We start from the raw sequence: 11,914 nt of genomic DNA, 5'->3' as shown, positions 1-11,914 counted from the left end.
TTTGAAGGGAGAAGGAGACGGGGTCCCCAGTGCATTTAAAGGGAGCGGGAGATGGGACCCTGGTGGTTTAAAGGTCGCAGGACACCAGGTCCCGGAGGGTTTAAAGGGGAACAGCAGACAGTCCCCGGTGATTTAAAGGGAGTGGGAGACGGAGTCCCGAGTGAGTTTAAAGAGAGCAGGAGACAGGATCCCCGGTGGGTTTAAAGTGGGCAGGCATCAGGGTCCCCAGTGGTTTAAAGGGAGCGGAAGACGGAGTCCCAGGTGATTTAAAGGGAGCGGGAGACGGGATCCCAGTGGTTAAAAGGGAGCGGGAGTCTGGTTCCCTGGTTGTTTGAAGTGAGCATGAGATAGGATCTCCAATGGTTTAAAAGAAACGGTACAGAGAGTCCTTAAGGGTTTAAAGGGAGCAGGAGACAGAGTCTCTGGTGAATTTAAAGGCTGTGGGAGTCAGGGTACCCAGTGGTTTAAAGGGAGCAGGTGTCTGGATCCCTGGTGGGTTTAAAGGGAGCAGATGAAGGGATCCATGATGGTTTAAAGGGAGCAGTAGTCAAGGACCCCAGTCATTTAAAGGGAGCAAGTCACGGGTTCCCTAGTGGGTTAATGGGAGCGGGAGACGGGGTCCTCGGTGGGATTAAGGGAAGAGCGTGACGTGATACCCATTGGGTTTAAAGGGAGTGGAAGACGGTATTCCGGGTAGTTTAAAGGGAGTAGGAGTCAAGGTCCCCGGTGGTTTAAAGGGAATGGGACTCGTGATCCTGATGGGTTTATAGGGAGCAGGAGACAGGGTCCCCAGTGGGTTTAAAGGGAGCACGTGACGGAGTTTCCAGTGGTTTTAAAGGGAGGGCAAGACAGTGTACCTGGTGTCTTTAAGGGAAGCGCAAGACAGGGTCCCTGGTGGGTTTAAGGGAAGTGCGAGGCTGGGTCCCCGGTGGGATTAAGGGAAGCATGAGACGGGGTCCCCAGTGGTTTAAAGGGAGCGGGAGACGGGGTCCCCAGTGGGTTTATAAGGAGCAGCAGATGGACACCCCAATGGTTTAAAGGGAGCGGCAGATGGGGTTCCCGGTGGTTTTAAAGGGAGCGGGAGATGGGGTCCCCAGTGGGTTTAAAGGAAGCAGGAAACGGGGTCCCCGGTAGGTTTTAAAGGGAGTGGGAGACGGGGTCCCAAGTGGGTTTAAAGGGATCGGGAGACGGAGCCCCCGGTGGGTTTAAAGGGAGCGGGAGATGGGTTCCCCAGTGGGTTTAAAGAGAGCGGGAGACAGGGTCCCCAGTGGGTTTATAAGGAGCAGCAGATGGACACCCCAATGGTTTAAAGGGAGCGGGAGACGGGGTCCCCAGTGGGTTTAAAGGAAGCACGAAACGGGGTCCCCAGTGGGTTTAAAGGAAGCACGAAACGGGGTCCCCAGTGGGTTTAAAGGAAGCAGGAAACGGGGTCCCTGGTAGGTTTTAAAGGGAGTGGGAGACGGAGTCCCCGCTGGGTTTAAAGGGAGCAGGAGAAGGGCTCCCAAGTGGGTTTAAAGGCAGCAGGAGACGGGGTCCCCAGTGGGTTTAAAGGGAGTGGGAGACGGGGTCCCAAGTGGGTTTAAGGGGAGTGGGAGACGGAGTCCCCTGTGGGTTTAAAGGGAGTGGGAGACTGGGTTCCCTGGTGGGTTTGAAGGGAGAAGGAGACAGGGTCCCTGGTGCGTTTAAAGGCAGTAGGAGATGGGGTCCCCAGTGCGTTTAAAGGGAGCAGGAGACAGAGTCCCTGGTGGGTTTAAAGGGAGCGGGGGATAGAGTCCCCGGTGGGTTTAAAGGGAGCAGGAGACAGAGTCCCCAGTGGGTTTAAAGGGAGTGGGAGACGGGGTCCCCAGTGGTATTAAAGGGAGTGGGAGATGGGGTCCCGGTAGGTTTGAAGGGAGAAGGAGACGGGGTCCCCAGTGCGTTTAAAGGGAGCGGGAGATGGGACCCTGGTGGTTTAAAGGTCGCAGGACACCAGGTCCTGGAGGGTTTAAAGGGGAACAGCAGACAGTCCCCGGTGATTTAAAGGGAGTGGGAGACGGAGTCCCGAGTGAGTTTAAAGAGAGCAGGAGACAGGATCCCCGGTGGGTTTAAAGTGGGCAGGCGTCAGGGTCCCCAGTGGTTTAAAGGGAGCGGGAGTCTGGTTCCCTGGTCATTTGAAGTGAGCATGAGATAGGATCTCCAATGGTTTAAAGGAAACGGTACAGAGAGTCCTTAAGGGTTTAAAGGGAGCAGGAGACAGAGTCTCTGGTGAGTTTAAAGGCAGTGGGAGTTAGGGTACCCAGTGGTTTAAAGGGAGCGGGAGACGGGGTCCCCAGTGGGTTTAAAAGGAGCTGGTGTCTGGATCCCTGGTGGGTTTAAAGGGAGCAGATGAAGGGATCCATGATGGTTTAAAGGGAGCAGGAGTCAAGGTCCCCAGTCATTTAAAGGGAGCAAGTCACGGGTTCCCTAGTGGGTTAATGGGAGCAGGAGACAGGGTCCTCGGTGGGATTAAGGGAAGAGCGTGACGTGATACCCGTTGGGTTTGAAGGGAGTGGAAGACGGTATTCCCGGTGCTTTAAAGGGAGCAGGAGTCAAGGTCCCCGGTGTTTTAAAGGGAATGGGACTCGTGATCCTGGTGCGTTTATAGGGAGCAGGAGACAGGGTCCCCAGTGGGTTTAAAGGGAGCACGTGACGAGGTTTCCGGTGGTTTTAAAGGGAGGGCAAGACAGTGTACCTGGTGTCTTTAAGGGAAGCGCAAGACGGGGTCCCCGGTGGGTTTAAGGGAAGTGCGAGGCTGGGTCTCCGGTGGGATTAAGGGAGCAGGAGACGTGGTCCCAAGTGGGTTTAAAGGGAGCAGAAGACGGGGTCCCTGGTGATTTTCCAGCGAGCAGCACACGATGTCTTGAAAGGGTTTAAGGGAAGCACAAGACGAGGTCCCTGGTGGTTTTAAATGGAGCGGGAGACGGGGTCCCCAGTGGGTTTAAAGGGAGCGGGAGACGGGGTCCCCAGTGGGTTTAAAGGGTGCGGGAGACGGGGTCCCCAGTGGGTTTAAAGGGTGCGGGAGACGGGGTCCCCAGTGGGTTTAAAGGGTGCGGGAGACGGGGGTCCCCAGTGGTTTAAAGGGAGGGGCAGACGGGGTCCCCAGTGGATTCAAAGGGAGCAGCAGACGGGGTCCCCAGTGGTTTAAAGGGAGCGGCAGATGGGGTCCCCAGTGGTTTAAAGGGAGCGGGAGACGGGGTCCCCAGTGGTTTAAAGGGAGCAGGAGTAGGGGTCCCTGGTAGGTTAAAAGGGAGCAGGAGACAGAGTCTCTGGTGAGTTTAAAGGGAGTGCGACATGTGGTCTGGAGGGATTAAAGAGAGCAGGAGTCAGGGTACCCAGTGGTTTAAAGGGAGTGGGAGACAGGGTCTCCGGTGGTTTAAAGGGAGCGGGAGATGGGGTCCCCAGTGGGTTTAAAGGGAGTAGGAGACAGGGTCCCAAGTGGGTTTAAAGGGAGTGGGAGATGGGGTCCCCAGTCGATTTAAAGGGAGTGGGAGACGTGGTCCCCAGTGGTTTTAAGGGAGTGGGAGACGGGGGTCCCCAGTGGGTTTAAAGGGAGCGACAGATGGGGTCCCCAGTGGTTTTAAGGGAAACGCGAGACCGGGTTCCTGGTGGTTTTAAAGGGAGCAGAACACAGTGTCCCAAAGGGTTTAAAGGGAGCGGGAGACAAGGATCTTGAGTGTTTAAAGGGACTTATTTCCTGGCATAATTTACATATTACTATTTAACTATTTATGGTTTTTATTACTACTATTTAATTATTTATGGTGCAACTGTAACCAAAACCAATTTCCCCCAGGATCAATAAAGTATGACTATGACGAGAGTGAGTGTTGATAAGGTGGGCAATCTCTATGGTTGGGAGTGTAAAAGTAGAGGACAACTGTGTTAAGGTGAGTCGGGGGGATGGATTTTAGTATCGCATGGAGCACTTTTCACCCACTGGTCTTTCTATGGGACAAGTTGCCAGAGGATGTGCTTGAGACAGGCACACAGAAATATAGAAATCTACAGCACATTACAGGCCCTTCGACCCACAGTGTTGTGCCAACCATGTAACCTACCGCATGGCTCTCTATTTTTCTCAGCTCCATGTACCTGTCTAAGAGTCTCTTAAAAGACCCTGTTGTATCCACCTCTACCACCGTTGCCGGCACTGCATTCTACACCACTCTCTGTGTGGAAAACTTACCCCTGACATTCCTCTTGTACTTACTTCCAAACACCTTAAAACTATTCCCCCTCATGTTAGGCATTTCAGCCCATGGAAAAAGTCTCTGGTTATCCACACCATCAAGGCCTCTTTTCATCATATACACATTAACAACATTTAAAAGAGACTTGAACAGGCAGAGGGATAGGAAAGATTTAGAGGGAGGCGGGGCAAACGCAGGTAGATGGGACCGGGTCAGGAAAATACCTTTGGTTAACATGAACAAGTTGGGCTGAGAAGCCTTCAGCTCTAACACAGGAGAGAACAATTTTGTATCACAATTTATTAATAAGAAATTCTTTGAAATTAACAAACACACTGGGCAAATCATCAAATTATAACAAAACTCTGATAAGCCACAATCACAAAATCCAAAAGGTTTAGGCAACTGGTTCCCTGACTGAAGTTTAGGTCACTAGGCCCCATCTCCCTTTAAACCCACCAGGTCTCCGTCTCCCTCTAAACCCGCTGGGACCATGTCTCCCTTTAAAACCCACCGAGACACCATCTCCCTTCAAACCCACCGGGATCCCGTCTCCCTCAAAACCCGTCGGAACCTTGTCTCTCTTCAAACATGCCGGGACCCAGCTCCCTGTAAACTCAGCGGGCTGCATCTCCTTTCAAACATGCCGAGATGTTGTCTTCTTTGAAACCCGCCGGAACTTTGCCTCCCTGTAAACCCACCGCAATGCCATCTCCCTGGAAACCCGCTGGGACTCCGTCTCCCTCTAACCCATCGAGATGCCGTTTTGCTCCAAGCCCTTTGGACTGTGTCTCCCTTCAAACCCGCCAGAACCTCATTTCTCCCTAATCCCACCGGGACCTTGTTTCTCTCTAAACCCACTGGGGACGTATTCCTAAATGCAAAGCTCCCTCCATGTGGGGTGCAGGATGAATGCCCAGCTAGTGTCCCAATGGGCTTAAAAGGAGTGGCAGACAGCCTCCCAGTGGGTTTAAAGGAAGCAGGACACAGGGTACCAGAGGGTGTGAAGGAAGTGGGAGATGGGGTCCCGGTGGGTCACTCTGTTTCTGACTCTGACAGCGTGTGATGGGACAGTGTGGAGGGAGAGTTACTCTCTGTCTGACCCTGAGTGACATGAGAATGGGTGGAGGGAACACAAGATCCATCACAACTGCCTCAGGATCCAGGTTTGGGGAACTCCAATGGAAAGCAGCGGGCAAAAGGCCAGAAGGGGGAGTCTCCCCACCATCTAGAACATCTCAATGAGAAAGGAACATCATCTTTTCTAGCTGCTGCTTCTTGGAGCAAGAAATACAGGAGCATGGAGACCCTCTCAACAGAAGAATCGTTTACCCCCACAATCATCAGATGTGAGATCAAGGTGGGGAGCTTCAAGTTCCTGAGAGTGGACATCACCAACAGCCTGTCCCAATCCGGCCACATTGACATCACGGCCAGGAAAGCCCAACACTCTACTAGCTCAGGAGGCAAAAGAAATTCAGCATGTCCCCGTCGACCCTCACCAATTTTCACCGATGCACCACAGAAAGCATCTGATCCGGATGCATCACGGCTCGGTATGGCAACTGCTCCGCCCGGGACCACAGGAAACCGCAGAGAGTTGTGGACACAGCTCAGCACATGACGGAAACCAGCCTCCCCTCCACGGACCCTGTCTACACTTCCCACTGACTCAGTAAAACAGCCAGCGTGATCAAACATCCACAACGGACATTCTCTTTTCTCCCCTCTCCATTCAGGAAGACGATAAAAATGCTTGGAAGCACATTCTACCAATCATGAAGACAGCCTCAAGCCCATCTTGTTCAGATCATCAGGCCACAAGGAACTACAAAGTTGTGAATACAACTTTATACTCCAAACACACGACTCCAAACACTGTCAATCTCTCTTGCGAAGTCAGTCCTTGAAAATCTCGTCTGCACTCTCTCCAGCTCAATGGCATCTTTCCTACAGCAGGGCGACCAGAACTGAACACAATACTCCAAGTGCAGCCTCACCAACATCTTATACGACTGCAACATAATATATAGTTTCACACAACCTCAGTGGAACAAGCCTGTTTGCATTTACCCTATCAATACCCCTCACAATTATAAAAGGAGAACAGAAGGAAATGGATACTATGTATGGGGAACGGAGGGAGACGGACAATGTGTATGGGGGATGGAGGGAGATGGGCATTGTGTACGGGGAATGGAGGGAGATGGACATTGTGTACAGGGAACGGTGGGAGATGGACATTGTGTATGGGGAATGGAGGGAGATGGACATTGTGTATGGGGAACGGAGGGAGATGGACATTGTGTATGGGGAATGGAGGGAGATGGGCATTGTGTATGGGGAATGGAGGGAGATGGACATTGTGTACAGGGAACGGTGGGAGATGGACATTGTGTATGGGGAATGGAGGGAGATGGACATTGTGTATGGGGAACGGAGGGAGATGGACATTGTGTATGGGGAACGGAGGGAGATGGACATTGTGTACGGGGAATGGAGGGAGATGGACATTGTGTATGGGGAACGGAGGGAGATGGACATTATGTATGGGGAATAGAGGGAGATGGATTGTGTACTGTTCTATGTTCTTCATCAGTGATGGCACCGAGTAGAGGAGTTGAGACATTATGTTGCAGTTCTACAGGACCACACTGTGAGAATTGTGTTCAGTTCTGGTCGCCCTGCTGTAGGAAAGGTGGGATTGCCAGAAATAAGGGGGGGGGGCCAGAAAGATTCATGAGGACCTTGCCAGAACTGGAGTGCTTCAGACAGGAGAGTCTGGACAGGCAAGTGAATGTAGAGGCCATGATCTTCCTTTCCCTGAAACTGAACAATGTTTGTGGGAATGGGTGGAAATTATTCTGGTTTTACATCTGATCCCAGGACAAGATACCCCCCTCCCAAAATCCAGTCAGGGTGAGATGTCTTGATGTGCACCCAGCTTCTTGATTGGCTGGTTGGTTGGTGGAATGGAAGGTCAAATGTCTTGAGCCGGCCTCCTGCATGGTTGGCAAGAAGGTGGGAGGTCAAAAGTCCACAACCTGGCCTCCTGATCAATTAACAGACGCAAGCACAATGATGCTGGGAGCAGCCACCTGATTGGTCAGCACGATGAAGGTCACATGTTTGATGCCAGCCACCTGTTTGGATGAACAGAGGATGGACAATGATCCCCAGCGGGCCTTCCATCTCATTGGTCAGTGTGAAGGAGGTCAGATGTCCAGGGGTGTGTGGCCTCCCCCTTGGTTTGGGAGTAATAGAAGGAACATGATTGGTCAGCAGCAGAAAAGGCAAAGATCTGAGGTGCGGGAGGAGTAGGAGAAAGATCAAAGGATGGTGGGGGGGGAGGGTGTTAGAAAAGGAAGAAGAACCAGCTTCTTCGGATTAGCCAGAGAAAGGGTGGTCAAAGGTGCAGGCAAAGAGAAGGTGAGGTATGGAAGTACCAGCATCCCGACCGATTGAGGCTCAGCTGGAGTGTGGTCAAAGGTCTGGAGTCAACTTCTGCTGGAGGAAGGTCAATACTTGGTCTTCCCTATTGGCCTTGTGAAGGAATGAGGTGTAACATCCTGATTAGCTGTCAGTGGAGAAGGGTCAAAGATGTAGGTGCTCTGACTGGCCAGTAGGAGGGAGGATAAAGATCTGGTCTCCTCCACTGGCGAGTGAGGGAGGACAGTCAAAAGCAGTGAGTAACCGGCAATAGAGGGCATTCAACAATCCGGCCGCCCCACTAGTGACTGGTAGGAGGACAGTCAAAGATGATTGGCCAACTGGAGGAAGGTCAATAGCTTGGCCTCCCCACCACTGGATGAAAAGACAGTGGCCAAAGATACAGCCTCGGTAATTGGCCAACTAGAGGGAGGTCAACAATCTGACCTGTACTATTGGCTGGTGAGGGAGAAGAGGAAGGAAAGGAGTTCAGAGCTCCTTGATGTATTCCACAGTGGCCCCGCGGCACAGCTGAACCACCAGCACCCCCCAGCAGCATCCTGCCCCTCCTCCCATCCCTTCCACCCGCTCCGTGTCCCTGTCCCCCACCGGCCTGTACCCCCGCCCACGGAACAAAGCCAGAGCACCACGGTCAGTCGTCCGGAGACGGACCAGGACCTGCTGGCATCCAGCATCCTTTGCCCTCATTTCTGCCCCCTCCAGGAGTGCCGAGCCTGCCCCCCCACGCCGACGGAACCTGGACACGGCCAGGCAGGTCACCTCGGCACAGTGAGACTCCATTGCCTGGGGCGGGGCCAGCTCCAGAACTCCGCACACCTCACCCGTGGACAGGGAGGCCACCAGCAGCGCATCCAAGCCAGAGGACGAGGATGGTGGGCAGCGGAGTGACACCAATGCCAACTTGAGAAGGGCAGCAGCCAGGAGGAGGGGCAGGAGGAGGGCAGCAGCTGAAGAGGCAAGCAGGAAGCGAAGGGCGCTGCTCGCCAATGCAAGCAGGAGGAGAGAGGGTGGGCGGGTAAGGGCGAAGAGGAGCAGGCGGTTCTCAGACTCCCCCCAGCATTCCTAGGGTGTGGGGAGGAGAGGAGGGGGGAACAGTAAGAGTTGAGGGGAAGAGAGAGGGGTGAGGCAGAGGACAAAAGAAAGGAGAGAGAAGGGGAAGAAAGGGGGAATAAGGGGGAGGAGGGGGAGAAAGAAGGAGAGGAGGGGAGGGGGGAAAGAACAGGAGAACATGAGTGGATGTGATACCAATTCAAGACATCCTCTCTGTCTGAACTGTTCATCTCTGACACCACTGTATCAGCCAGATGTCCCCGTCCTCCCGTTCAAACTTCCCTATCTCTGTAACCCCTACACTACCCCCTCCTGTTCAAACTCCTCCCTCACCCCCTCCCTATCTCTGTAACCCCTACACTCCCCCCTCCTGTTCAAACCCCTCCTTATCTCTGTAACCTCTACACTCCCCACCCACCTGTTCAAACCCCTCCCTCGCCCCCTCCCTATCTCAGTAATCCCTACACTCCCCCCTCCTGTTCAAACCCCTCCCTCATCCCCTCCCTGTCTCTGTAACCCCTACACTCCCCACCCTCCCGTTCAAACACCTCCCTCACCCCCTCCCTATCTCTGTAACCCCTACACTACCCCCTTCTGTTCAAGCTCCTCCCTCACCCCCTCCCTATCTCTGTAACCCCTACACTCCCCACCCTCCCGTTCAAACACCTCCCTCACCCCCTCCCTATCTCTGTAACCCCTACACTCCCCCCTCCTGTTCAAACTCCTCCTTATCTCTGTAACCTCTACACTCCCCACCCACCTGTTCAAACCCCTCCCTCGCCCCTCACTATCTCTGTAACCCCTACACTCCCCACTCTCCTGTTCAAACCCCTCCCTCACCCCCTCCCTATCTCAGTAATCCCTACACTCCCCCCTCCTGTACAAACCCCTCCCTCACCCCTTCCCTATTCTGTAACCCCTACACTCCCCCTCCTGTTCAAACCCCTCACCCCCTCCCTATCTCTGTAACCCCTAAACCCTCATATTCCTGTTCAAACCCCTCTCTCACCCCCTCCCTATCTCTGTAACCCCTTCACTCCATCCTCCAGTTCAAACCCCTCCCTCACCCACTCCCTGTAACCCTTACACTCCCCCCCAGTTCATACCCCTCACTTACACCCTCCCTATCTCTGTAATCCCTACACCCCCCTCCTGTTCAAACCCCTCCCTCACCCCCTCCCTATCTCTGTAACCCCTACACTCCCCATCCTCCCATTCAAACCCTCCCTATCTCTATAACCCCTACACCCTCATCCTCCTGTTCAAACCCTCCCTATCTCTATAACCCCTACACCCTCATCCTCCTGTTCAAACCCTCCCTATCTCTATAACCCCTACACCCTCATCCTCCTGTTCAAACCCTCCCTATCTCTATAACCCCTACACCCTCATCCTCCTGTTCAAACCCTCCCTATCTTTGAATAACAGATTCCTGGAAATGGAGTACAGACTCTATTTTGAAAAAAAAAACTTTCCTCTTGTACCCAAGTCCTGTCCTTGTATGGTGTAACGACAGTCTACCTCTCTACTCCTCTCTCTCAGCAACCTCTTGGCCCCTTCCTCTCTCTCTCCAAGACGAACAGACTGCCTAGTGAGACTGATACCTCTGCCATTTTACCTTCCCCAGACTTCGCAATCACTGATCCCAAACTTCCATGCCCTCCCGAGTCACTGAAACACTTTCATTGCAGGCACTGCTCACCCTCATTATCTCCAAGACAATCTCGCGATCGCATTCCCTTATCTGCCGGCACTCCACCTTGCCCAGGTCATGCAGAGGCATCTTGGCGTCTGGCCGTGAACTACAGAGAGAAACAGGCCCAGACAACAGAATTATAGAAGATTCATCTGAGCAAGAACAACAGAACTTCTGGATTAGATCCCAGCCTATAACCCACTCAATAGGGATCTGTTATTCTATATAAACCGCCTGAACCCCTGGATTAGATCCCAGCCTGTAACCCACTCCAGGGATCTGTCATTCTATACATAAACCCCCTGGACCCCTGGATTAGGGGTTCTGTAACCCACTGCCGACAGTCTGTATACAGTATAAGAATCCCAGACTTCACACCATCCCCCTTCCATTGCCCGTCACCGCCCTGCAAACACTTTAAATCACTATTTATAATGCTGTTTACGTTGTAAATACATGCTGGTATTTACGTACATTTATTCCATATCCGTCTTTTGACTTTATTTGTTATTAATTGTTGAATGTTGTTTTTTGTTGAATGTCGCGCCCTGACCAACACAAATTGCTAATACGTGCAAATGTTTCTGGCGAATAAAGGTGATTCTTGATCCTTAATCAGATGCTTTATTATTTAAACCTTTGAATGACCCTTATTTGCAATGATTGAAGTCTGCATCGCTAAAACACCATGTCATTGTCCCTCCTGTAATTATTGCCCGCTTCGTGCATTAAATGGCCCCATGCAAAAAAAAATGAAACCCCAAATCCCTCCCCCGCTCTAAATTCTATTTATAATCCTCTGTGGAATAGGTTCAAGTATCTCTCTCTCGTAGCTGTAATTGGTGCACCGTTTAAACGACGAATCTACTTTACATTCGAATAATAAATGCCCGCTTTGTATTTAATTGCCCCTCTGCCAAATTCGCACCAATAAAACGTCACTACCAGGGCATTAATCTCTCTGGCTGTCTTATTGCAATAAACGCAGAACTGCTACACTGTCTGCGCCCTCTGTGCATTGCTCGAAGAAAGTCCTTCCCTTGACTTTTTAAAATTATCCCCGCAGTCCGCCTGCTCACCAACTCTTCAGCTCCTACAACACCTCCTTCCCCTTCACCGTCCAGCCACCGACTGAACGTGGGAGCCGATGGTGCGTGACGTCATACGGTGGGCGTGGCCATTACGGGAGCTACCACCCGCCCGCAACCTGCCAAGGGTACTTCATCATTCATTTGTCCGTCTGCGTTAAGGCCCCCGCGTTGCCTACCAACCCCAAGTGTCATTCATCCTTACGTCATCAACCCAGTTCTCCAGAACGGCTGAGATTTCTCATCCAATCAACTGACAGATACCATGCTTCCCCCTGCCTGCGATTGGAAGTGCCCGGGTCTCCGTTACCAGCTACAGCGCCGGGCGTGACTACTATCACAGAATGGAGGTTCTGCGGAAAGTCACCGATTGTGGGATTTTGTGCAATTCGGAGCAAACCCTTTGCGGTTCAGACCAGCAT

The 11,914-nt window shown here is 52.4% G+C and overlaps 1 protein-coding gene across 1 annotated transcript; it reads right to left on the bottom strand.

Moving 5' to 3' along the window:
- Positions 1–4,507: 4,507 nt before the first annotated feature.
- On the bottom strand, positions 4,508–11,529 carry nat14 (N-acetyltransferase 14 (GCN5-related, putative)). The gene is made up of 3 exons (XM_072246148.1): positions 11,484–11,529; positions 10,411–10,510; positions 4,508–8,720 (listed from the first exon to the last, which is right to left on the bottom strand). Exons 2-3 carry the CDS (start codon positions 10,489–10,491, stop codon positions 8,127–8,129), a joined length of 675 nt encoding a protein of 224 aa, XP_072102249.1. The 5' UTR covers positions 10,492–10,510; positions 11,484–11,529; the 3' UTR covers positions 4,508–8,126.
- Positions 11,530–11,914: the final 385 nt, after the last annotated feature.

Source organism: Mobula birostris, chromosome 29, assembly GCF_030028105.1.
Source record: "Mobula birostris isolate sMobBir1 chromosome 29, sMobBir1.hap1, whole genome shotgun sequence".
In the NCBI taxonomy this organism is placed as follows: domain Eukaryota; kingdom Metazoa; phylum Chordata; class Chondrichthyes; order Myliobatiformes; family Myliobatidae; genus Mobula; species Mobula birostris.
This window is presented reverse-complemented; position numbering and strand designations above follow the sequence as displayed.